Genomic DNA, 24,895 nt, shown 5'->3' on the forward strand with positions numbered 1-24,895 from the left:
AATTACTGAGGGCAATTCGGGACGGGAAGGCAACTGAGTGGGTGTGAGGCACTTAGGAGAGAAAAGGCTTTCGTTGTAGTTGGATGGTGCCGGGTCCTGGGCTTTGGAGCAATCGTGAGATTTGCATTTTAGAGCAATGATCTGGCCTACATGGAGAGTGGAAAGGAGGTCTTTGGGGTTGCGCTGGGTCAGGAAAAAAGGGTGGCCCAAAGGGGACCAGCACACTCCCTTTCTCAACATCCTGACTGACACTTGGCCAGCGACTAGCGCCTCCAGGATCTCCCCCCCCACTTCCCCTCCCCTTGGGCCCCGCGGGCGGGCAGGCGAGCTAGGGAGGCGAGGCAAGGGGTGGCCCTGCCTGGGTGGTCTCCTGCCCCGCCCCCTGCGGCGCCGTCACCTAGCAACGGATCCGGCAGCCGGGCTGCGGGTAATTTGCGGCCCCCTCAGCCAATGGGAGGGCGTCACCCCGGCCCGCTCCTTTTTCTGAGACTCCTGCTGCTTTCCGAGACCGGCAGTCGCCACCTTGAGCTGTGAGGTGCTTCTCAGCCAGCCGGTTCCACCCACACGCGGAGCCCACTCTGGACCACGGCCCACAGATCCAGCGGGACTTAGCGCCGCGGGCCTGCACCACCCCGCACCGCCGCCCCAGGCTGCTCCTGTGCGTCTGCACCCGCGTCCCACCCGCGACCGCACGTCCGCGACCCCTAGGCATCCCCAGCCGAAGCCAGACGGCACAAGGGGCCGAGCTAGCCTATGGCCGCGCTCAGATAACGCAGGTTGGGGGCGTTCGCGCCCCCCCATCCTCACCAGCATGGTTCGGCCGCTGTCCCTTGGAGAGCTGCCTCCAAGCTACACACCTACAGCTCGGTCCGCAGCACCTCAGGTGAGTAAAAGAGAAGCTAGAAGAAGCGGGGTTGTGTCTGTCACTTGAACTTCTGCGGGGTGTGTGATGTTTACAAGTCAAGTATTACTGGATCTGTGAAGACAAGTTAGAGCTATCAAGTGATGTGTTAGCTTATTTCGTACCATCTACTGGGTTCGCCTCTGTGCCCAACTGACAGCTAGTGTGCGTGCATGGCTCATAACGCTCAAAAAATGGGCATTCTCGGGTGTGCTTGTAGAGAAGGCACAGAGGAAGAGAGTTAAATCTTCAGTTTGAAGCCTCTATCTATCATATCCGTAGCTGCTTCCTGCCCTGCATCCAGAAGTCAGGAAACCAGGACTTGACAGAGAGAGAGAAGGGAAGGATTCTGCATTGTGACACCTGGCTGACCCTTCTCTTTCCGTCTCAGATCCTAGCTGGAAGCCTGCAGGTCCCTCTCTGGCTTCGTGCTTACTTCCAAGGCCTACTCTTCTCCCTGGGGTGCAGGATCCAGAGACACTGTGGCAAAGTACTCTTCCTGGGACTGGTAGCCTTTGGGGCTCTGGCACTGGGTCTCCGAGTGGCCGTAATTGAGACGGACTTGGAGCAGCTTTGGGTAGAAGGTGAGTTACACTGACCATAGCTGCTTTGCTATGTGGCGCTCATGACAAAAGTCAGGATGAGGAGCTGGCCACTGAGCCCCAGCGGGCCTGCCTGGTCAAGGATCTGGAAGGGCATCTCCCGATCGGAGCCTGTGTGTCTGGGCATGTTGGAGAATGCCCACCTCTCCCCTAATCTCCCTCAGTGCCGTGAATGGAGCCCAGGGCATTATGCAGGCACATCTCTACCATCAAGCTGTATCCTCAGTCTCACTCATACCTCTCTCACCCATAAATGGACACCTCTAGATGGTAGCACCCTATGAATAAGCTTACAGAATATTTATCTTTGACTATGTATGTGTGTTCATTTCGCATTTATAGCTAGCCTATTTTGTTTTGTTGTGAGACAGGGTTTCTTTGTGTGGCCTTGGCTGTCCTGGAACTTAATCTGTAGACCAGGCTGGCCTCAAAGATCCAGAGATCCACCTCCCTCTGCCTCCCCAGAGCTGGGATTGAAGGTGTGTGCTACCAGCACTGGTGAGCCTTTTTCTTTTTTCATTGTACATCAGAGTTTAAGAAATGGAACAAGCCGGGCGTTGGTGGCGCACGCCTTTAATCCCAGCACTCGGGAGGCAGAGCCAGGCGGATCTCTGTGAGTTCGAGGCCAGCCTGGGCTACCAAGTGAGCTCCAGGAAAGGCGCAAAGCTACACAGAGAAACCCTGTCTCGAAAAACCAAAAAAAAAAAAAAAAAAAAAAAAGAAATGGAACAAGACTCACTTTTTTCAGTAGCCAAAGAAAGTAAAGTGTGCGCTGGGATAAGTTCCATACAAAACAGAGCAGAGTGTAGTCACGTTGTGTAAGAGAAGGCAGGGGGAGACCAGGAAACTGGAAGTGAGGACTGCCATTCTAGCTACTCAAGGGGTTGAGGCAAGAGAATTGCTTTCAGTCTAGGAATTCAACAATGGCCTGTCTCAGAGAGACAGAGACAAAGGGACAGCCAGAAGGAAGATCTCTAGGCATGTAGCTGGTGGCAGACTGCTTGTCTAGCATGCCCAAGACCCTAGCTAAGTTTGATCCCTGACACTGGGAAGGGGGCAAGCCAGAGGAAAAAGAAAAGTTAGGTCTGGGAGGATAGGAACCCTTGATCAAACCATCTGTCTGGACTTCTGGGTAGAAATCTCAGGCACCCAGGCGCCTGCAGCCATGTAGTGGAGATGTAGCCTGGACTGCACTCTAAGGCAGGGTCAAATGAGATCAAATCCCCACCTCCCAATGGAAGCATTAAGCAATTAATAATTTCAGCATGCCTCTGTTCTTCCCCGATGCCCGGTTTCATGTGGCGGCGGTTTGAGAAAGTCAGGGCTTACTCTTGTTCTCCCTGGGAAAATCTGCATTTGTGGCCTCCCCAGACCTCCCCAGCCCTGGCCCACACCCAAGGCAGGTCCCAGGTCGCAGTCTCACACCCTTGAGTTATTTCAAATGCTGGCAAGTCCTAGGATACAGAGCAGATGTTTCTTGGAGCCTTCCTGCGTCTTGGGCTCCCACACCCCATCTCCACCCTCCCCCCAGCCAGCCCTCTGCAGACTCTTAAGCATTCACACTCTTAAGACAGCCCTAGGGTCCACAGCAGATGTTTCTTCCTGCCTGCCAGCCTGCCCCCAGCATCAGGACACACATGTGCATACACGCATATATGCGTGCGCCCACACAAACCGCTGCTGCCTGGGTGGTCCCAAATGACTTTTGAATATCCTGCCACAATAAAGTGAGTCTCCCTCCCTTCCCTTCCTCTTTCTGCCTTCCACAGATCTTCCCCAATTAAACACTGCTTGAACATCCACATTGGCTCATCTCCCTCCCGCCCTCCATCAAAGGCGGGGCTCGTCCCTGCCAGGTCCTGCTGTTGTTAGGAGTAAGATGGTAGCTGACTCCTAGGCTTTAGGGGCTGCGGCCTCCCCGGGTCAGGCAGGTGACCTTGACCTTGGGATCCTCCTTTGTGTTCAGATTAGTAGGATCACTGTCTTAGCAGTGACCCTGACATGATCTTTTCTCTGTAGCTCTGTAGTTGAGTCTCCTCATTTAATGCCCTTCCCAATGAGGAGCTGATCAAGTTGAGAGGCGAAGAGACTTTCTTGTTTCTGGTTTTGCTAGGACAGAAGTAGGGGGAGCAGAACCTCAGTTAGCAGAGTTTCCTGAATTTTTTTTTTGGGGGGGGTAGGCAGTGGCTAGGGATCAAACACCACTACCTTGGTCAATTTAAAACGAAGGGGCTCAAAAGTAGATAGTTATGGGACTGGGAAGACAAGTTGATGAGGAAAATGCTTCCTGTGCAAGCCTGAGAACCCAAGTTCACATCCCCAGCATCCACGGAAAAGCCAGACATGGCAGTGCACGCCTATAACCCCAGCAGTGGGTGAGCGGGACAGGCAGATTCTGGGACTGCCACCTAGTCTCCCTGAAACCATGAACCGCAGGCTCAGGCAGATACCTTGTCTGGAAAAAATAACGTGGAGGGAATAGAAAGAGGTCTTGGTAGCTAAGAGCATTTGCTGTGCAATCTTGAGGACCAGAGTTCAGATCCCAGCACTCATGTGACAAACTGAGTGTCACACACACACCCGTAACCCCCAGCATCAGAGGGATGGAGGGTCTCTGGGATTTGCTGGCTTCAGGCCTAGCCAAAAAAAAAAAAAAAAAAAAAAACCAGCTTGGAGGAGACAGACTCCTGATCCTCTTCTGCCTTCTTCATGTGGACACAGGCATGCACACCTGCACACACGCACTCAAAAAATAACAAATGATAGCATGGAGCCTGACTGGAAGATAGGAGCAGCCAGCCAGTGGATGTGAGGGCAGGAGGTGATCACGCACCTGTTGGTGGAGCCAGCAGCAGCTCAAAGCTAAATACCTAGGAGCTGGTCTCAGTTCTCACTCATTACTGGTCCCCCCTCCCTTTCAATGTCTTACACAACTAACCCTTCCTTCCCACCCCCGTGATGGTGCCAGAGTTAAGACCTTTTCAATCTTCCGAAAAACACACTAATTATATCATTAGGAGTCAATGTAGCCACATGAAAGAGAGAAGGGGGTCCGTAGGACAGGAAGGAAGGAGGCTGAGGTTTTATTCTTGTAACAGGAGATTTGGCAATAGAGAATTCCGGGTGATTAGTCTGGCAGACATCAGCCAGGACCCAGGTTCTTTTTTTCTCCGCTGTCTTCAGCACATCAGACCTGTCCTCGGGCTTATCCCAAGAAGCTCCTGCTCCTGGACATGGTGACACATACAATCCCAGCACCAGGGAGGTAGAAGCAGGAGGATCAGTAGTTCGAGGCTAGCCTCAGCTACATAGTGAGTTCAAGGCCAGCCTGGGCCAAATGATGATGATGGAGGAGTAAGAGGAGGAAAAAACAAGGAAGCTAATGTCATTTCTGGACATGTGTAGAAGCAGAGGCAGGAGTATGTTGAGAGCCAGCCAGGGATACATAGGCAGATCCTGTCTCCTGTAGTCCAGGCTGGCCATGAACTTCTTCTTACTGGGGGATAAGCTTGATTCTCCTGCTTTTGTGCCCTTCTTTTTATTTTTTTTATTTTTTTTTATTTTCGAGACAGGGTTTCTCTGTGTAGTTTTGGAGCTTGTCCTGGAACTCACTCTGTAGACCAGGCTGGCCTTGAACTCACAGAGATCCGCCTACCTGTGCCTCCCAAGTGCTGGGATTAAAGGCATGCACCACCACCGCCCAGCCTTTTTGTGCTGATAGTACAGATGTGTGCCACCATACTCAGTTATATGTAGTCCTGGGGGTCAAAGGTTGGCAAGCTGAGTGATCTCCCCACTTCCGCATCTCTTTAAAGTGATGAAGGCTGGACCTGTTTGCACAGGCCAATAATCTCAGTTACTTGGTTGTCTGAGATAGTTTGAGGACTTCCTGAGCTACAGAGTGAGTTTAAGACCAGCCTTGGCAGTTTATTGAAATGGTGTCTCTAGGTGTCAGGACTGGGGAGGTGTCTCGGTGGACAAAGTGCTATCTATACAAGCCTGTGCCTCTGGCTTCCAATTCCCAACACCTGTGTGAAGGCCCTGGGGCACACCTCCATAACTCCAGCACTGGGGTGGCAGAGCAGACTCTGTGGATCCTAGGCCTCATTGACCAGTGATAGAGCAAAAATGTGAGATCCAGGTTCAGCAAGAGAAGCTGTCTCAAAAAATGGAGAGTGATAGAAGAGGACACCAGGATATTAACCTCTGGCCTTCACACATCATGCACAGGCACACACACACACAGAGGTACACACACACACACACACACACACACACACACACACACACACACACACGCGCGCGCGCGCGCGCGCGCACACACACGCACATGCACAGGCATGCACACAGGCATATATATATATATATATATATTTATTTATTTATTTATTTATATTACTGGTAAATCCTTCAGTTAGCAAAATACAATGTGATTCTGTGATTGGCACCTCAGAAAACGTATTTTTGCCCTGTGGTGCTAGAGAGAAATCCAGGCATCCTTAATCAGTGGCCTTTTTGATGATACCTAGTAAAATCAGTCATCTAGCCAAGAAGCTAAGGAAATGAATCAGCCTTGCCTTCCAATCTGCCTCCACATCGCCCCCTGGGGTACACAGAAATCTGGCCAAGTGAGTCCTGTCCCGGCTTGGGGCCTCCTGTCCTGGCCTCCTACCAAATCCTGCAGGGGCTGGGCTCTTCTGTGAGCCCCACACACACACACTCCAGGCCCTCCGCTGTCTGATCCAGTCACTTCTTCAGCTTTGTTATGGCTCTTCCCTGGCTCACTCTTTTATTTATTTGGGTTTTTTTTTTTATGTGCATGGGTGTTTGTCTACATGTATGCCAAGTGCCTTCAGAGGCCAGAAGGTATCAGATCCCCTGAAGCTGCAGTTACAGACAGCTGTAAGCTGCCATGTAGGCGCTGGGAATTGAACCCGGGTCCTCTGAAAGAACAGCAAGTGCTCTTAACTGCTGAGCTACTGTCCAGCCCTCTAGCTCTCTCTTAGCAGTATCAAAACCCCAAACCTTTAATAGTGCACAGCACTAGATTCAGGTCATCCGAGGTTCCTGTCTCGATCACAAGACTTGAGTCCCCACAATAGCCCTTAGGCCCTTACAAACAAAATTTTTGGACTAGTGCTTGTGAACATTAATATGAAATAATATACCAAATTACACTCCATGGTGAACCTCTATAATCCAGCAATGCTGTCCGTTTTAAACATTTGTTGATTTAGTAGATAGTAATTCATTGCTATTTAGCTATTCAAACGGGATCTTACACAGTAGTTCAAGTTAGCCTTGAACTCAGCAGTCCTTCCTCAGGTGCTTAAGTACTGGCCTTGGCTACATAGAAAATTTGAGGCCAGCTTGGACTACCTGAGGCCCCATTGCAAAAAACAAAAGGCTTGGCAGGGTGCAGAGCTGAAGTCTAGTTCAGTTGGTAGAGCGCATTTCCAGCTCTCGGAAAGCCCTGGTCGGTTCCCAGCACTGCATATAACCAGGCCTGTTTATCTCTGTAGGAGGCAGGAAGATTATTAGTTCCCAGTCATCATAGCAACATAGCAAGTTCAGGGCCATCCTGGGCTACATGAGTCCTTCTCTCCAAAAAAAGAGTAGTGGATTAGGGGGCTGTACCTAAGGACAGAGCCCTTGCCTGGCATGTGCCATTAGAGTTAGGGGAGAGTGTACACTGGCTAGCCAGTTATATCCCCGTTGTAAAGGAACCAGCCTAGCAGATGCACTGATTTTCTGTTGTCCCGCTTTCCTGCTGCTTTCCCAGCCGTCCGCAGTCATTTCTCTCCCTGGTTGCACCTCCGTTTTCTGTCATGTCATTTCTCTTCCAGCAACTACTGCCTACAATTCCATGTCTGTCCCTCTGGGGTGCAGTCATCATCCCTAGGTCTTTGGTGTGCCTGTATTCTAACACTACCAAGGTGGCACTCTCTGCCTCTTTTGTTGTTTGGTTGATTGGTTGTTTGTTTGGTTGTTTGGTTGTTTGTTTGTTTGTTTGTCTGTCTGTTTGGTTGTTTGGTTGGTTGTTTGGTTGTTTGGTTGGTTGGTTGGTTGGTTGTTTGGTTGTTTGTTTGGTTGGTTGGTTGGTTGGTTGGTTGCTTGGCTCACTGTGTAGCCAGGCTGAGCCCATGACATTCAACACCAACCTCCTGCCTCAGCTTTTGAAGTGCTGGACTTGCAGGGGGGAGCCTCCACACCCAGCCTTATTTAACATGAGCAAACTGGGCTGGAGAGATGGCTTGGTGGTTAAGAGCACTGGCTGCTCTTACAGAAGATCCAGGTTCAATTCCCAGCACCCATGTGGTGGCTCAAACCATCTGTAACTCCAGTTCCAGAGGATCTGACCTCTGAGGGCCCCAGACAGGCACCTGTTGCATATACATAATGCAGACAAAACATTTGTGCACATAAAATAAATAAACCTAAAAAAAATCTTTTTCAGTATTTTAAAATAAATAAATAAAGGTGAGAATTGAGGCTGAGAGAGAGTAATTTGTCAAGACACGAAGTATCAGGGCTGGAGAGATGGCTCAGAGACCTCTGCTCTTCCAGAGGTCCTGAGTTCAATTCCCAGAAACCACATGGTGGCTCATAACCATCTGTAATGCATTCAAGTGCCCTCTTCTGGCCTGCAGGCATAAATCCAGGCAGAACACTGTATACATAATAAGCAGATCTTAAAAAAAAAAAAAAAAAAAAAAAAGACACGGCGTATCAGAAGCCGGGCCTGGGGTCAGGCCTGAAGAGAGCTTTGTTCTTATCCCCGGACCCACCACTGCCTTCTCCCATGGACAGTGTGTTCTCTCTGCCCTGATATCTGTTCTCGGTTGTCAGCCGACGTTTGTCTTTTCTGTTTGCATTTTATCGGGAGGATTCTTTAGTCTTGCTCATGAATTTTAAGTTGTCTGTGTTCTCTCCCTGCTTTCTTACCACGTCTCCCCCAGCTTCTTCCTTCTCCCCGGCCTCCGTGTCCTCACTTACAGGGGTCTTTCTCCCTGTCCTGTCCTCCTTCCCCCCGTGTGGCACCACTAACCTAAGCCTGGTGGAGTGAATACTGCGCTGTAGACTGGGGGCAGCAGTGGGTGGGGAAGAAGAGTGAATGGCCTGGATAGAAAAGCAGTGGCCAGGGGCTGGAGAGGTGGCTCAGAGGTTAAGAGGTTAAGAGCAGTGGCTGCTCTTCCAGGGGTCCTGAGTTCAGTTCCCGGCAAGCTCTGGTGCCCTCTTCTGGCCTGCAGGCATACATGAAGGCAGAACACTGTATACAAAGCAGTGTGGCCATACTCAACTATTCATGAGGGATGGATGGCATAAGGGATTGAGCATGCGTAGAAATCTGGGTGAGTGAGGAGAGCCTGTGGTCTTGAAAAAGAGATTGGCTACTGGGAGTGGTGACCTACACTTTTCATCTCAGCACTTGGGAAGTAGAGGTAGGAGGACTCTCCCAAGTTTGAGGCCATCCTGGCTACGCGGTGAGTTCTAGACCAGCCAGGGCCACAGAGTGAGAGGTAAAAACAAAAGCAGGGAGCAGGTGAAGGTGGGTTCCTGAGGGTGACAGTGGCCAGCCAGAAAGGCCTCCAGGCAAGTAGAAGCCAAACTGAGCCTGAGAACAGACCAAATCCACAGTGCCCTGCTGTGGCCCTCACCCTCCTCCAAATCATAGGTCATATCGCCCTCAAAATGTCCCTTCCTAGTGTGGGGGATGGGTGGGGGGGACACAGACGGGACAGGAAGGCAACAAAAATATCCCTTCCTTTCTCAAGTCCCACTTGTACAACGTAACTCCATGGGTAGCATAATGTAAAACTTGAGGGATGCTGGGATTGAGAAAGCCAAGGCAGGCGTGGCTCTCAGTGAGGCCCAGGAATGGGGTCTGGGCCTCTGGCCCTCCCTGATTTCACCTCTGCAGGCACGGGAGCCAGGGCCCATCTTGAAGTGTGACACTGGAGACTGACTCTCCCCCTTTGCCCATGGGCTGCAGGGTCCGTCGTTACCAGATGCTGCCGTCACCGCCCTGTGCCCCTCACTAGAAGCAGCCTCTCCTCCTCACAGGCCCCTGTGGGCCTCCTCATCCTGCCCAGCTAAGCAGAGTGGGGCTGAGGGCACCTTACCTGGCTGTTCCTATAACCCTGAGAGCCCAGCCCACACTGATATTTCCCTTTTGAACCCAGGGCCATGCACATCCTGTGCGGGCACTCTACCATTGAGTTACATCTACTCAAATCTTCAAGCCTTTGCTTTGAACCCCACCAGTCTGGGTCATGCTGAAACTCCAGACCACCATAGAGTCCTGCAGCTGTGGCTTCTCCGCGTCCCAAAAAACTGCATGCAGACTAAGAAGAGAGGCAGAAGGGGCAGAAGATTGCTGGGACAGGGGCTGTCCGTCTGGGCAGTAAGCCCACCAAGGAGAAGGCAGAGACCCTTCCACAGCATTTCCTGGCCTGGGAGCCCTCAGAGATTTGGGGACCCCATTTCCCAGAGCTCTGGCCCACCTGGGCCCTTCCCCCCAGCCTTTCTCTTTGCTCTGGCAGTGGACAGCCGGGTGAGCCGGGAGCTGCATTACACCAAGGAGAAACTGGGGGAGGAAGCTGCCTACACCTCTCAGATGCTGATTCAGACCGCACGTCAGGAGGGGGGAAGCGTCCTCACCCCCGAGGCCCTGGGCCTGCACCTCCAGGCAGCCCTCACAGCCAGTAAAGTACAAGTGTCACTTTATGGGAAGTAAGTCTGGCTGAGCCCCTGGGAGGCTGGGCACGATGCATGCTGTGGAAGATCTTCTACCGGTCCCCTGTGCCCTGGCTGTTGCAGGTCCTGGGATCTGAACAAAATCTGCTACAAGTCAGGCGTTCCGCTTATTGAAAATGGAATGATTGAGCGGGTGAGTCCCCCAGACTGTTCCCAAGTGCTGGGCAGAGGCACTGTGGGAAGGCTCAGGGACTCCACTGGGGGTGGGGATGTTGGGAGGATTGCAGAGGGCATCCTAGGGGCGGGACTAATGTCACCTGGGGTGTCCTTGGCAGATGATTGAGAAGCTGTTTCCATGTGTGATCCTCACCCCGCTTGACTGCTTCTGGGAGGGAGCCAAACTCCAAGGAGGCTCTGCTTACTTGCCGTGAGTGCTGCCCAGCCCCTGGAGCCCCGTTTCATCTCCCGCCAGGGACTTACCCCCACCCCGCACACAGAAGGGAGATGTGTGGGGGCCATGAATGAAAAGGATGGTGAGAGCCTTGCCAACAGGAGCAGCCTGGGCTGCCCAAGGCTCTCCACCTGCCTCTCCTCACCGCTGTGTTCTGCTTTAGACAGAACACAGACCCTCAGGCAAAGATCTCTAGAGACTTTCCTCCTCGGGGAAGCTGACTGTCAACTGAATTGTTGCTTGGACTAAAAAGAAAGCCTGTTAGATGCGGTTGCATGTCTGGACATAGGTTAGAACCAAAGGTCAACTTAGTGTAGACTAGTAAGGCTTTTCTGGACCTGTCCACACATCAGTCACATACGTTCCAAGGTCTGTCTCAGCCCTTTAGTGGCCAGAGCTCACCGCAGCAGCTTGGTAGCAGAGGCAACCCAAGCCTTGCCCACTCTCCTCGTGGAAGAGGTCCTTGAAGTGAAGCAGGGGCCCACAGCAGCAGTCGGGGGCAGGCACTGATTTCTGACCTTCACTGACCGCCGGCTTCCCCCAGGGGCCGTCCTGATATCCAGTGGACCAACCTGGATCCCCAGCAGCTGCTAGAGGAGCTGGGCCCCTTCGCCTCTCTGGAAGGCTTCCGGGAGCTGCTAGAGAAAGCACAGGTGGGCCAGGCCTACGTGGGGCGACCTTGTCTGGACCCTGATGACCAGCACTGCCCTCCCAGTGCCCCCAACTATCACAGCAGGCAGGTGGGTTCCTGCCAGGTCTCCTGAGAACAGACAGTTTCCCAACCTTCTTTCTTCGCTGTGCGTTTCTATGTTCTGAGAGGTGTTCTGCCCACCTCCGTTTTCTGGAAACACACACACACACATACACACACACACACACACACACACACACACACACACACACACACACGTTCTATTCTCATTCACCTCTCAAGAACCCTCAAGTAGCACAAAAATTGCCACCACCGCTAACTACGCCTTCTCCTCCTCCCCCCCCTTCCCTCTTCCTCCCCTTCTTCCCTCCCCTCCTCTTCCTCTCCTACCTCTTCTGTAGGTGTGTGTGCCTGAATGTGGGTACTAAGTACATGTGAGTGTAGGTACCCAAGGAGACCAAAAGTGTTGGATCCTCTGGACCTGGAGTTGCAGACAGTTGTGAGCTACCTGACCTGGGTGCTGGGAACCAAACTTGGTCTCTTGGAAGAGCAGCGAGTGTTCTTAACCTCTGAGCCAGCTCTCCGCCCCTCTCCTTTTTATTTTGTTTTTTAGTATTTTGTTTTATTCTTTTTTTCTTTGTTATTGTGTGGTTTATTTGTTTTTGGGGGGCAGGGGTAAGACAGAATTTTTTTGGGGGGGTAAGACAGGGTCTCACTATACAGCCCTGGCTGGCCTGGAATATTCTGTGTAGAGACCCACACACAGAGACCCACCTGCCTGTAGGCGGATTTTTCGTCAGGACTGTCTGCTCCCCAATAATGACATGGAGATTTAGTATTAATTATGAAATCTTGGCCTTAGCTCAGACCTGTTTCTAACTAGCTCTTATAATTACATTAACCCATATTTTTTAGTCTGCATTCTTCCATGTGCTCATTACCTCATCTCCATTATGCCCATCCTGGTTATCTCTCATCTGGCTGGTGACTCTGCCTTTCTTCTTCCCAGCATCCAATCTGCCCAGAAACCCTGCCTAGCTATTGACTGTTCAGCCTTTTTTTATTATTATTATTTTTTTAAGATTTTTATTATTTATTTATGTATGTGAGTGCTTTATCTGCATGTACAACTTTATGCCAGAAGAGGGCATCAGATCCCACTAGAGATGATCGTGAGCCACCATGTGGTTGCTGGGAGTTGAACTCAGGACCTCTGGAAGAACAGACAGTGTTCTTAACCACGGAGCCATCTCTCCAGCCCCCAGCTTTTTTTAAAACCAACCAGAGTGACATGTCTTCACAGTGAACAAAAAGATTATCCAACACCTGCCTCTGTCTCCCAAGTGCTAGGATTAAAGACTACACCCTGCTTTTAGTCTTACTTTGTTTTTTAAGGTTTATTTGGGGAGGCAATATACATATATGGGGTTCCTCTGGAAGCCAGAAGAGGGTGTCAGATCCCCATGAGCTGGGGTTGCAGGTAGATGTGAGATGTTGAGTGTGGCTGCTGGGAACCGAACTCTGATCCTCTGGAAAAGTAGGGGGAGTGCTCGTAGCCTGCTGAACCCCTCTCCAGCCCTCGTTTCAGGTTTTTGCAGTGGGGTCTTTCTATACAGCCCTGAGTGGCCTAAAACTTGCCATGTGGATCGAGTCAGCTCAGACTTCCGGCAGTCCCCCTGTGTCTGCCTCTCCAGCACCAAGACACTAGGTGTTCAGCTGCTGTACACAGCTTCGTCAGAGTTCCCTGTAGCTCGGGTTGGCCTCCAGCTCACTGTGTAGTTTAGGATGGCCTTGAACTCATGATCCTCCAACCTCGACTTTCCAAGTGCCAGGGTCACAGATGTGTGCCACCACACCCGAGTCGCTTTCCACCCACCTTCTCTTCCTTGTGGGCTTTTCCCCAGATCAAGTCTCTCTCTGCAGCCAGGCCGTCTCAACTCACAGTGGACCTCCCTCCTCTGCCTCTTAAGTGCTGGGGGTGTGACCGTGGCCACCGTTAGGAGCTGCCTGTCCTTCTCTTAACTCAGGGCCAGACCTTATCAAAGTAGACCGGACGGAGCTAGGCGTGGGACACACACCTTTGATCCCAGCACTCCGGAGGCAGAGGCAGGTGGCTTTCTTGATTTCAAGGGCTATCCAGGGCAACACAGTGAGACACTGTCTCAAAAGTACTACTACTAAAGCCTGGCGGTGGTGGTACACACTTAATCCCAGCAGTCGGGAGGCAGAGGCAAGTGGATCTCTGTGAGTTCAAGGCCAGCCTGGTCTACAGAGCGAGTTCCACGATAGGCTCCAAAGGTACACAGAGAAATGCTGCAGGCCGTAGGAATATATCAGAAGAACTCAGCTGGTTATGGCAAAGTCACTACCTGGAGGAATCAGGGAATTCCTCCAGAGGAAGCCAAATCCCAAGGAGTTTTTTGGTGTTACTTGGCTTGTTATATATCAGCTGTCTTCTGTTATAAAAATCATGTGTGCCTTCATAGTTTTTCCCAATTGACTTTTCCCTAAGAAAAGCTAACAGTGTGAACTGATCACTCTCTGGACATGCACATTCCAGGTATTTGGAGAACAGCCTCAGGAAAGGCGCTCTCTGGAATCAGATATCTCCCTTGGCCACTTTCAGGGACTAGCAGTAATAACAGTCCACATGCAAGTCTCCTGATTTAAGGTAAATTCCACAAGGAGACACCACCTAGGTCAGGTGGACGTTAAGTAATAGCTTTATACAATTTAGCTCGGACCCTCCTTTCTTACAGCCTTACTAACTTTATGGACCTCTAACTCCTTACCTAACCACTTCTAGGAATAGTCAGATAACCTTCTGCACTGACAGCTGTGCTCAGCCAGAACCCTAGTTCAAGCCTCCCTGTAATTATCATCATTGGCAACATCTGGCCAGGTCCATCACCAGATAGAGGAAAGTACCTTATCAGAGATACCTCTGTACTCTCTAAGAACAGACTTAAGCATCCAGGCTACCTGTTTGAGAAGGCCTGGCGGATGTGCCAATTAAGCCTTACTTCGGCCTTTCCCAAATCTTACCTCTGGTTCCAGATCTCCCTTTAACTATCACCAGAGGCATCTAGCTGTACACAGGTTGCCTAGCGACTGAGCACACTTTCCCCCACCCTGCAGAAAAAACGGTAGATAGCTTGGACAGATAGGAGCCACAGGAAAAAAGAAGACAGTTTTATTTTCTCCCATTGACCTAGCAACTTATAGATTTTTAACATTTTCTACCAATCACGTTTAAGACTATAGTGGAGCACATAAGATTCACTCTTCTTAGATATTACCCGAATTCAGCCTTTAGTTATTTCATTTCTCCATTGGTCACTTCCCTTTGGGGTTGCAAATGATAATTAATGGTTATTGCCTCTCAATGTGATTCTTATCACCCCTCCGTTTGACCCTGGAAGCCTGGCTTTATATACCAGGAATTCCAGGGCACAGGGGACAGAGAAGAGAAAAAAGTATGGAAGAACTAGACGGGTAAGAACTTGCAAGGAACAAACTGAGGTGGGAAAGAACTAGATTGAAGGGCTAGAAAAGAGTACTAGAGGAACAAGATGGAAGATGAGGAAGAGCCAGATGGGGAAGTACTAGCTGGGTAAGAACAAGGTGAAAAGGACCTAGATGAGGCAGAGTTAAGATGAGAGAATTAAGATAGAACTTAAGAGGGAACAGTAAATAAACAGAAAAATCAGGCAAGAAAGGAGCTAGACATGAGAACAGAACTGAAGCTGTGTATAAAGGATGTTATGCCAGAGGAATTAAAGCAAGTGGACTATACAGCTCCGTGTGCTCAGATTCTATCTCCTGAAAATAGTCCTCGCCGTTAGTAGTTCTCTCTCCTGAGCCCCTGGGATGTATATTAAGGCTGGTCCCTCTAATATTATACAAGAAAGAAACCCTGTCTCGAACCCCTCCCCCCCAAAAAAATACTACTACTAATAACAACAGAGATAGATTATACAAGGAAACCAAGAACAAAAGAGTCAGGGCCAAGAGCGTAGCTCTGTTGGCAGAGTGCTTGCGTAGCATGCCTGAAGCACTGGTTTCAATCCCCAGCACCACATAAAACTCATAAAAGAGGACATGATGGCTCATGCCTGTAACGCCCCGCACTCCAGAGGCAGAAACAGAGAGATCAGAGGTGCACGCAGTAAAGGAGTCAGGCCCACTGAATCCTGTGTCACGCATGGGTCCTAGAGGTGCAAGCCCAGAACTTCATCCAGTTTTAGGTGTACACACACACACACACACACACACACACATCCTGACTGCTGGGATTACAGATGTATATCACCATGCTGGGCTGGATCACACTACTACCTCTCCTTTGTTGTATGTGGTAGTAATGGTGATTGAATCCAGAGCCTTGTCCATGCTAGCTAGGCAAGCGCTCTACCACTGAGCATCATCCCTGGCCACCTAGAGCTCTAAGTATTTCATACCCTCTCAGGGCTGCTGAGATGGCTCAGCAGGTAAAGGCACTTGTCACCGAGGCTGATGACCCAAGTTTGATTCCCAAGACCCACATGATGGAAAGAGAAAAGCAATTTTCAGAAGCTATCCTCTGACCTCTGACCTCTGCATACATTGCCATGACATGCTTGCATGTTCACACACATGCATAAATAATATAACTTTTAAAATTCTAAAGACTTGTCAGTCAGCAGTGGCACATGCCTTTAATCTCAGCACTCGGGAGGCAGAGCCAGGCAGATCTCTGTGAGTTCGAGTCCAGCCTGGTCTACAGAGTGAGATCCAGGACAGGCTCCAAAGTCACACAAAGAAACCCTGTCTTGAAAAAAAAAAAAAAAAAGTGGGGCTGGAGAGATGGCTCAGCAGTTAAGAGCACTACTTGTTCTTCCAGAGGTCCTGAGTTCAGTTCCCAGCAACCACACGGTGGCTCACAACCATCCGTAATGAGATCTGGTGCCCTCTTCTGGTCTGCAGATAGAGCACTGTATACATAATAAATAAATAAATCTCTAAAAAAAAAAAAAAAGAAAGAAAGAAAGAAAGAAAAGAAAAAAGAAAAACAAACAAAAAAAATCTAAAGACTTAGAAACCTCTTTCTGTTCCCCTCTAGGCTCCCAATGTGGCTCGAGAGCTGAGTGGGGGCTGCCATGGCTTCTCCCACAAGTTCATGCATTGGCAAGAGGAACTGCTGCTGGGAGGCACAGCCAGAGATCTCCAAGGACAGCTGCTGAGGTCGGGCCTCCCCTGGGACTTGGTGAGGGGACCTGGGAATCCACACTGTAGTCTAGGCAGCTCTGGAGAAAGCACCCCACAAACCCACACTGACTGCTGAGGCCAGCTCTGACTCCCACTCCTGTACCCCCAAACCAGGGCAGAAGCCTTGCAGAGCACCTTCCTGCTGATGAGTCCCCGCCAGCTGTATGAGCACTTCCGGGGCGACTACCAGACCCACGACATCGGCTGGAGTGAGGAGCAGGCCAGCACAGTGCTGCAGACCTGGCAGAGGCGCTTTGTGCAGGTCAGTGTGGGTAGAGAGGAAGAAGAGTTCTCTCTGAGGCCGTGCCTTCCTCCTGTCCGCGCACACTCACCCTGTCTCTGCAGCTAGCCCAGGAGGCTCTGCCTGCCAATGCATCCCAGCAGATCCACGCCTTCTCCTCCACCAGCCTGGACGATATCCTGCTCGAGTTCTCTGAAGTCAGTGCCCCCCGTGTGGTGGGAGGCTATCTGCTCATGGTGGGTCCTGCATCTAGCAACCTTGCCTCCCCTCCCGCGGGTTTCCACCCTGGAAATCCCTGCCTGAGATTGTGTCCTGTCCCCACAGCTGGCCTATGCCTGTGTGACCATGCTACGGTGGGACTGTGCCCAGTCCCAGGGCGCCGTAGGTCTCGCCGGAGTGTTGCTGGTGGCCCTGGCAGTGGCCTCAGGCCTTGGGCTTTGTGCCCTGCTTGGCATCACTTTCAATGCTGCTACTACTCAGGTACACCAGGACCGGGGGTCAGCCTTGGGGGGGGGGGGATGCCCTCCCGGCTACCTGGTTCCTCCAGATGATTGATTTCCCCCCTCTGCCCCTCCAGGTCCTGCCCTTTTTGGCTCTGGGCATCGGCGTGGATGACATATTCCTGCTGGCTCATGCCTTCACAAAGGCCCCACCTGACACCCCTCTCCCAGTAAGGACACATCCAGCAGCCTGGGTCCATCTGAAGTTATCAAAGTGGCTAAGAGCCTCTTGGTTTGAGTAATCTTGTCTGATTGGCTCATTAACCTTCTTGTGCGTTCATCTCCCATATAGAAATGGGATTAGGGGCTGGAGAGATGGCTCAGAGGTTAAGAACACTGACTTCTTTTCCAGAGTTCAATTCCCAGCAACCACATGGTGGCTCACAACCATCTGTAATGAGATCTGGTGCCCTCTTCTGGCATGCAGGCAGAACACTGTATACATAATAAATGGTTTAAGAGAGAGAGAGAGAGAAAGAAAGAAAGAAAGAACTGGGAGTAACAGTAGCAGTGTTTATGCCCTGAGGGTTGGCACAGAATGAGCCATGTCATTCCAGACTTAGAACAGCACATGCCCATTCCCAGTACCTGACAACTGTGGACTGCTGTGGCATCAGAATTCCATTTCTGCCAAGTTTCTGAGCCTCCCCTACTGTCTTGAAGTCCCACAGCCCTCCCTGTGACCTGAGAGTGTGTCCCTGCTCTGTCCTGGCAGGAGCGCACGGGTGAATGCTTGAGGCGCACGGGCACCAGTGTCGCACTCACGTCCATCAACAACATGGTCGCTTTCTTCATGGCTGTCCTGGTCCCCATTCCTGCACTGCGGGCTTTCTCCCTCCAGGTGAGGCCTCATGGATGGGCAGGTGGGGTAGGGTGGACATGGAGCACCGAGCATGCCTCATCCGGCCGTCATCCCTTCCTGTCTCCCCAGGCAGCCATAGTGGTCGGCTGCAACTTTGCAGCCGTGATGCTCGTCTTCCCAGCCATTCTCAGCCTCGACCTGCGCCGACGCCACCGCCAGCGCCTGGATGTTCTCTGCTGCTTCTCTAGGTGCTGGCCCCGTGTGCCCACCCTTTTCCCTCCTCAGCCTCATCCTAGACGGTCCCCTCCCCTGCGCCTCAACGTATGACTCATCTGCTCCCCTCTGACTCTTCCAGCCCCTGCTCGGCTCAGGTCATTCAGATCCTGCCCCAGGAGCTGGGGGACGGAACAGTACCAGTGGGCGTCGCCCACCTGACGGCCACGGTGCAAGCTTTTACCCACTGCGAAGCCAGCGGCCAGCACGTCGTTACCATCTTGCCTCCTCAAACCCACCTGATGGCCCCACCTTCCGACCCACTGGGCCCTGAGCTCTACAGCCCTGGAGGGTCCACACGGGACCTTCTAGGCCAGGAGGAGGGGACAAGGCCGAAGGCAGCCTGCAAGTCCCTGCTCTGTGCCCACTGGACTCTTGCCCATTTTGCCCGCTATCGGCTCGCACCCTTACTGCTCCAGACACAAGCCAAGGTTAGTCCAGATGCGGCAGAACGGCGACTCGGCATGTCTGGCTCCAAGGAGGGCGGAGGGCTGGAGGGCAGCCCTGGGCCTCCTGCTTAGTCCCGGCTTCCCTGCAGGCCCTGGTGCTGGCGTTCTTTGGGGCACTTTTGGGCCTGAGCCTCTATGGAGCCACGTTGGTACAAGACGGGCTGGCCCTGACAGATGTGGTACCTCGGGGCACCAAGGAGCATGCCTTCCTGAGCGCGCAGCTCAGGTACTTCTCCCTGTACGAGGTGGCCTTGGTGACACAGGGTGGCTTTGACTACGCCCACTCCCAACGCGCCCTCTTGGACCTGCACCAGCGCTTCAGCTCCCTCAAGGCCGTGTTGCCGCCACCCGCCACCCAGGCGCCCCGCACCTGGCTGCACTACTACCGCAGCTGGCTACAAGGTGAGAGGCCAAGAGACCTGCACCTAGGGATGCTGCAGAGCCAAGTCTTCAGAGCCGTAGGCCCATCCCGGCCCATCCTGTGTACCTCCAGGTATCCAGGCGGCCTTTGACCAGGACTGGGCTGCCGGACGCATTACCCGCCACTCTTACCGCAACGGCTCTGAAGATGGCGCCCTGGCTTACAAACTGCTCATCCAAACCGGGAATGCCCAGGAGCCTCTGGATTTCAACCAGGTGAGGAGTGGGCTGACCGGTCAGAGCACTGGGGGGCTCCAGACCGCACGGCCCAGGCCTCGAGCCTTCTCTGCCTTCACAGCTGACCACGAGGAAACTGGTGGACAAGGAGGGACTGATTCCGCCAGAACTCTTCTACATGGGGCTGACTGTGTGGGTGAGCAGTGACCCCCTGGGCCTAGCAGCCTCTCAGGCCAACTTCTACCCCCCACCTCCCGAATGGCTGCACGACAAATACGATGTCACCGGGGAGAACCTTCGCAGTGAGTGCTGGGGGAGCTCACCCAGAACCTGGTCCCCGGGCACGCGGGCCCCGACCTTCCACCTCCCCCCACCGGTCCCTCACCCGCCCTCCGTTCCTCTGTCCTCTCCACAGTCCCAGCAGCCCAGCCTCTGGAGTTTGCCCAGTTCCCCTTTCTGTTGCATGGACTCCAGAAGACTGCAGACTTCGTAGAGGCCATCGAAGGGGCCCGGGCGGCATGCACAGAGGCAGGCCAGGCAGGAGTGCATGCCTATCCCAGTGGCTCCCCGTTCCTCTTCTGGGAGCAGTATCTGGGGCTGCGGCGCTGCTTCCTGCTGGCGGTCTGCATCTTGCTGGTGTGCACCTTCCTGGTCTGTGCTCTGCTATTACTCAATCCATGGACAGCCGGCCTCATAGTGAGTATTTGCAGAGTGGAGAGGGAGAGAGACCCCAGTGGCACCCACCCTGCCCTGTCCAGCCCAGCGCTCCTCCTGCCAGGAGCCCTGGGTAAGGCCTGCCCTCCACAGGTGCTGGTCCTGGCGATGATGACTGTGGAGCTCTTTGGTATCATGGGATTCCTGGGCATCAAGCTGAGTGCCATCCCTGTGGTGATCCTTGTGGCCTCTGTAGGCATTGGTGTTGAATTTACAGTTCACGTGGCTCTGGTAAGCATAGGCCCTGGGAGGAAAGGTCAGCCGATCAGTATTTAACAAAAATGGTGAGATCACCTCTGTGTACTAAGAACTATCTAAACAGTTAAACTGGGCATAGAAGTTGCACACATTTATTATTATTTTTTAACCAGGCGGTGGTGGCACATGCCTATAATCCCAGCTCTTGGGAGGCAGAGGCAGGCAGGCAAATCTCCATGAGTTCTAGGCCATCCTGGTCTACAAAGCGAGTTCCAGGACAGCCATGGCAGGTACACAGAGAAACCCTGTCTTGAGAAACTAAAATAAATAAATAAATAAATAAATAAATAAATAAATAAATAAATAAAAAAATAAATAAATAATGATTTATTTAAATTCATTTTGTGTGTATTGGTGTGAAGGTGTCAGATCCCCTGGAACTAGAGTTATAGACAGTTGTGAGCTGCCAGGTGGGTGTTGGGAATCAAAGCCAGGTCCTCTGGAAGAGCAGTCAGTGCTCTTAACCACTGAGCCATCTCTCCAGCCCTGGTTACACACCTTTTATCATCGCAGTGCTCAGGAGGTAGAGGTGAGCAGATCTCTGTGAATTGGAGGCCAGCCTTATCTATGAATTGGAGGCCAGCCAAGGTTGCATAACAAGACCCCGCCTAACAATGAGAACAACAAGAATTGGCAGGGCCCGAGGCAGGCACAGTGCCGCGGACTTGTCCTTCCGTCTTGTTCCGGTAGACAGAGGCAGCGGGCACGCCTTCAATCCCAGCACTAGGGAGGCAGAGGCAGGCCTCGAGTTCTCTTTTTGGTTGTTGTTGGTTTTGAGACAAAGTTTTATTATGCAATAATAAACTTCGGCTGTCCTGGAGCTAGCTCTGTAGGCCAGGCTAGCCTCAAACTCTGTAGCTGAGAATGACTTTGAACTCCTAATCCTCCTGCATGCAGTTATACAGATGTGCGAAACCACGCGGGGCCCAGTTCTTTCATCAAGTGTTGACTGCTGTACTACTTACAACCTTTTCTTTTCTTTTTTATATACATGAGTGTTTTGCCCACATGTATATGTGTACCATGTGCATGCCTGGTGCCCACAGAGATCAGAAAGGGTGTTGGATCCCCGGGTGTAACTGGAGTAACAGATGGTTGTGAGACGCCATGTGGGTGCTGGGAATGGAACCCGGGTCCTCTGCAAGAACAGCAATGCTGTCAATCATTGAGCTGCTCTCCAGCCTTAATAATGACATCTTAATTAGTCCAGATGGCCAGTAAATACATAAGCAAATGAGGGCCACATCTGTAGTGAGAAAAACCAAAGGCCTGTTTGAAATGATGTACAGGCAGAATGGAAGGAGGGAGGATAAGAAGCATTATTTCCCCTGAGGCAGTCTCATGTCATTTAGGCTGACCTCCTACCACCCATATGGCTGGGGATGACCTTCAACTCCTGATCCTCCTGCCTCTGCCTCCTCCGTGTCTGGGTTCAGCACCATGCCTGGCTTCAGATTGCATGGGTAGCGATGTGGGTATGAAGGAGGGATTCTAAACAAATGTGCTAGAGCCAAAGAGGCCCCGGGACTCCCCGAGCTTCGCATTCACGGACAGCTGAAGCACCAGCACACCACTGAGTCTCCACACACAGCATCCTTCTCCCGACAGCCCCGTAATAATAGATTCCAAGAACAGTCTAGTAGCTGGTGTAATAGTACATGTCTGTTATCCAAGCACTCAGGAGTCAAAAACAGCAGGATCACCACAATTTTAAGGGCAGCCTGGTATACATAATGACCTGAAAGACCTTGTCTAAAACAAATAAACAAATAATCAAATAAAAAAGCAATATATGACTAGGGCATGGTGGGATAGACCTACAGTCCCATACTTGGTTGGTGGAGGCGGAAGAATTCATCCCCAGCTATGTAACAAGTTCGAGGCCAGCCTGGTTCACACAGTGAGTTCCAGGATAGCCAGCGATACACAGGGAAACCCTGTCTTGAAAAAAAAAAAAAACCTACCCTGAAGGCAAGCATGGCGGCACAAACCTCTGTGTCCAGCACTTGGGACACAGAGGCAGACAGATCTGTCTATATAGCGAGTTCCAGAACAGCCAGGGCTACATAGTGAGACCCTGTCTCAAAAACAAACAAAAAAGCTACCCTGAGAAGTACATCACCATGTTGTCCATCCTCCTGGGCCAGGAGTTGGCACACTTTTTTTATTGCATATTTTTAATTTTGAGGGAGGGGGTCTTCAGAGGACAGTTACAGTATCTAGTTCTCTACTTCCAGTTTGTAGGTCCTGGGAATTAAATTTAAATCATCAGACTTGGCCGCAAGCACCCGTATCCACTGGGCCATCTTGCTGGCCCCATGCACACTTTTTTTGTAAAAGGCCAGGTAGTATTCGTTTCAGACTCTGGCAAGTGACATAACCTTACCATCATAGCACGAAAGCTGACAGACCGAACACCATTGACACCTGCCTGGGCATTGCCGTGCGGCCAGACACCTCTAATGTTACCAAAGTGGACACAACCATGCTTCCAGAACACTCCCCTGAAGTTAGTTCACCTGGCCTTCTGTAGGGGAAGACCTGGGTGCGCCCCGGAATGGATAAATAGCCATGGGGACATTGGATGAGCTGGCTGTGGTTGGCAGAAGAAGAACCCCAGGACTCTCTCCCTAGGGCTTCCTGACCACCCAGGGGAGCCGGAACCTGCGGGCTGCTTGCGCTCTGGAACAAACTTTTGCCCCTGTGACCGATGGGGCCGTCTCCACGTTGCTGGGTCTGCTCATGCTTGCTGGCTCCAACTTTGACTTCATTATAAGGTACAGGAGGGCTCAGGAGGAGGGGACCACCCACCCTGGCCTCGGGCCTGGCCACTGACCCTCCCCCCCCCCCCACAGGTACTTCTTCGTGGTGCTGACAGTGCTAACCCTCCTGGGCCTGCTCCATGGGCTCCTGCTGCTGCCTGTACTGCTGTCCATCCTGGGCCCCCCACCACAGGTAACCAAACTCTCCCTCTGTCCTTCCCCTAAGGGACAGGGTGGTAAAGCAAGGGAAGGGACAGACCAAATGCCTTCGGCCTTCGGAGGGACCGGCCTTAGCCTTTCAGGACCCAGAGCAGAGGGTCTACCTGGCCTTGCAGTCCCGTATCGTGAGCTCTGACGGGAGCCCGGCCTGTCCACAGTAGTGGGGATCTCCATGAAGGGGCTCACTGGGCCTGGGGTCTCTTCCAGGTGGTACAGATATACAAGGAGAGCCCACAGGTCCTGAGCCCTGCAGCTCCACGGGGAGGCGGGCCCAGGTGGGGCATGCCCCCCACCCTGCCCCAGAGTTTTGCCAGAGTGACTACCTCCATGACTGTGGCCCTCCACCCACCACCACTCCCTGGAGCCTACATCCAGCCAGCCTCCGAGGAGACCACGTAGTCCCCCGCTGCCACCCTGGCTGCTGCCAGCTCTGGCAACCTCAGGACTGGAGGTTAGCCACCGAGGAGGACCGGGTCTAGCCACTGAGTGAAAGAGCATCTGAATCGCAGAGACCTCCCCCCCGTGACGTCACTGGGAAGCAATGGGGGGGGGGAGATGCACGATGGACCCCTGGAAGGCCCTGGGGTGCTCTCTGCACCTCCTCCCCTGACTTGGCCACCCCACACTTACACCCAAGAGAACCGCTACTGCTTGGCTGAGAGCGTCCCAACACATAGGCCTCAGGGGACGTCTGTGTGTCCAGGTTGGGGTGAAAGGCGCATTCTAGCTGCAGTGCAGCCCGGTCTCGTGCCCCACACAGTCACCTCAGCGGACCAAGCCTGGGGGTGCTTAGCACACTCTCCCAGGCCTGGCCCTTCACTGCTTGGTGACTCCTAAGGAGGCCTTCTGTACCTCTTCCCACCTCCTGCCATATAAATTATTTATACGAAGATGTTTATTTTTGTATATAGATGCTATTGCTGCTGAAAGTTTTATTTTTAAAGAGTAAAATATATTCTATACAAACTCCTTTCAAATGACTATGGTGCTTTTTGTTTTTTTAGATGACTCATGAAAGTTAGCTATCCGAGGTGACTTGTGTAGCGTCAGGGCCTGAAATCCTGGGCTTGTCTAGTTTTGGGAAAGACCTCAAAGCCGGGTACGGTGGTGCACGCCCTTAATCCCAGCACTCGGGAGGCAGAGGCAGGTGGGTCTCTGTGAGTTCCAGGCAGCAGGGGTGTTACACAGAGAAACCCTGTCTGGGGTGAGGGGCAGGGGGGGGAGACCTCAGATGCTGAAGTTTTTTCGAAGTACTTGATAACCTGTAAGCATAAATGCTTAGTATAAGGCACTTCGGAGCTGAGGTTACCTGCAGCACCACCCAACCAGTCCCGTAAGTGGCACAGAAACCTCTGTCACAAAATTACAAATCTCTTAAGGGGTCAACCCCGGGTTCCTGGGAAACCCGTGCTTTGCCAAGAAGCACGAGACGGGCTTTGCAGGAGATGCAGGCAACCATGGGAAGGCAAAGAGTGCATGGGCAGAGGCCATCGGGGCCCTTGGGAGCCCAAGGCAGTTAAGCCTAAGACG

At 52.1% G+C, this 24,895-nt stretch overlaps 1 protein-coding gene across 1 annotated transcript; it reads left to right on the forward strand.

The window, feature by feature from the left end:
* Positions 1-325: 325 nt before the first annotated feature.
* Positions 326-24,346, forward strand: Ptch2 (patched 2). The gene is made up of 22 exons (XM_006993483.4): positions 326-883; positions 1,293-1,485; positions 10,047-10,236; positions 10,324-10,393; positions 10,536-10,627; positions 11,196-11,391; positions 16,405-16,526; positions 16,665-16,812; positions 16,896-17,027; positions 17,116-17,271; positions 17,369-17,461; positions 18,007-18,132; positions 18,223-18,341; positions 18,449-18,797; positions 18,905-19,217; positions 19,309-19,451; positions 19,534-19,714; positions 19,828-20,108; positions 20,220-20,357; positions 23,019-23,161; positions 23,240-23,339; positions 23,573-24,346. The coding sequence occupies exons 1-22, from the start codon at positions 812-814 to the stop codon at positions 23,762-23,764; spliced, it is 3,549 nt and encodes a 1,182-aa protein (XP_006993545.3). The 5' UTR covers positions 326-811; the 3' UTR covers positions 23,765-24,346.
* Positions 24,347-24,895: the final 549 nt, after the last annotated feature.

The sequence above is a fragment of the Peromyscus maniculatus genome, chromosome 2, assembly GCF_049852395.1.
Source record: "Peromyscus maniculatus bairdii isolate BWxNUB_F1_BW_parent chromosome 2, HU_Pman_BW_mat_3.1, whole genome shotgun sequence".
Lineage (NCBI taxonomy): Eukaryota > Metazoa > Chordata > Mammalia > Rodentia > Cricetidae > Peromyscus > Peromyscus maniculatus.

Coding starts and splice junctions, on each gene's coding strand:
- Ptch2 (XM_006993483.4), top strand. CDS start 812: ATGGTTCGGCCGCTGTCCCTTGGAGAGCTGCCTCCAAGCTACACACCT. Junction 16,813..16,895: donor GGCAGAGGCGCTTTGTGCAG/GTCAGTGTGGGT, acceptor CTGTCTCTGCAG/CTAGCCCAGGAGGCTCTGCC. Junction 20,109..20,219: donor CATGGACAGCCGGCCTCATA/GTGAGTATTTGC, acceptor TGCCCTCCACAG/GTGCTGGTCCTGGCGATGAT.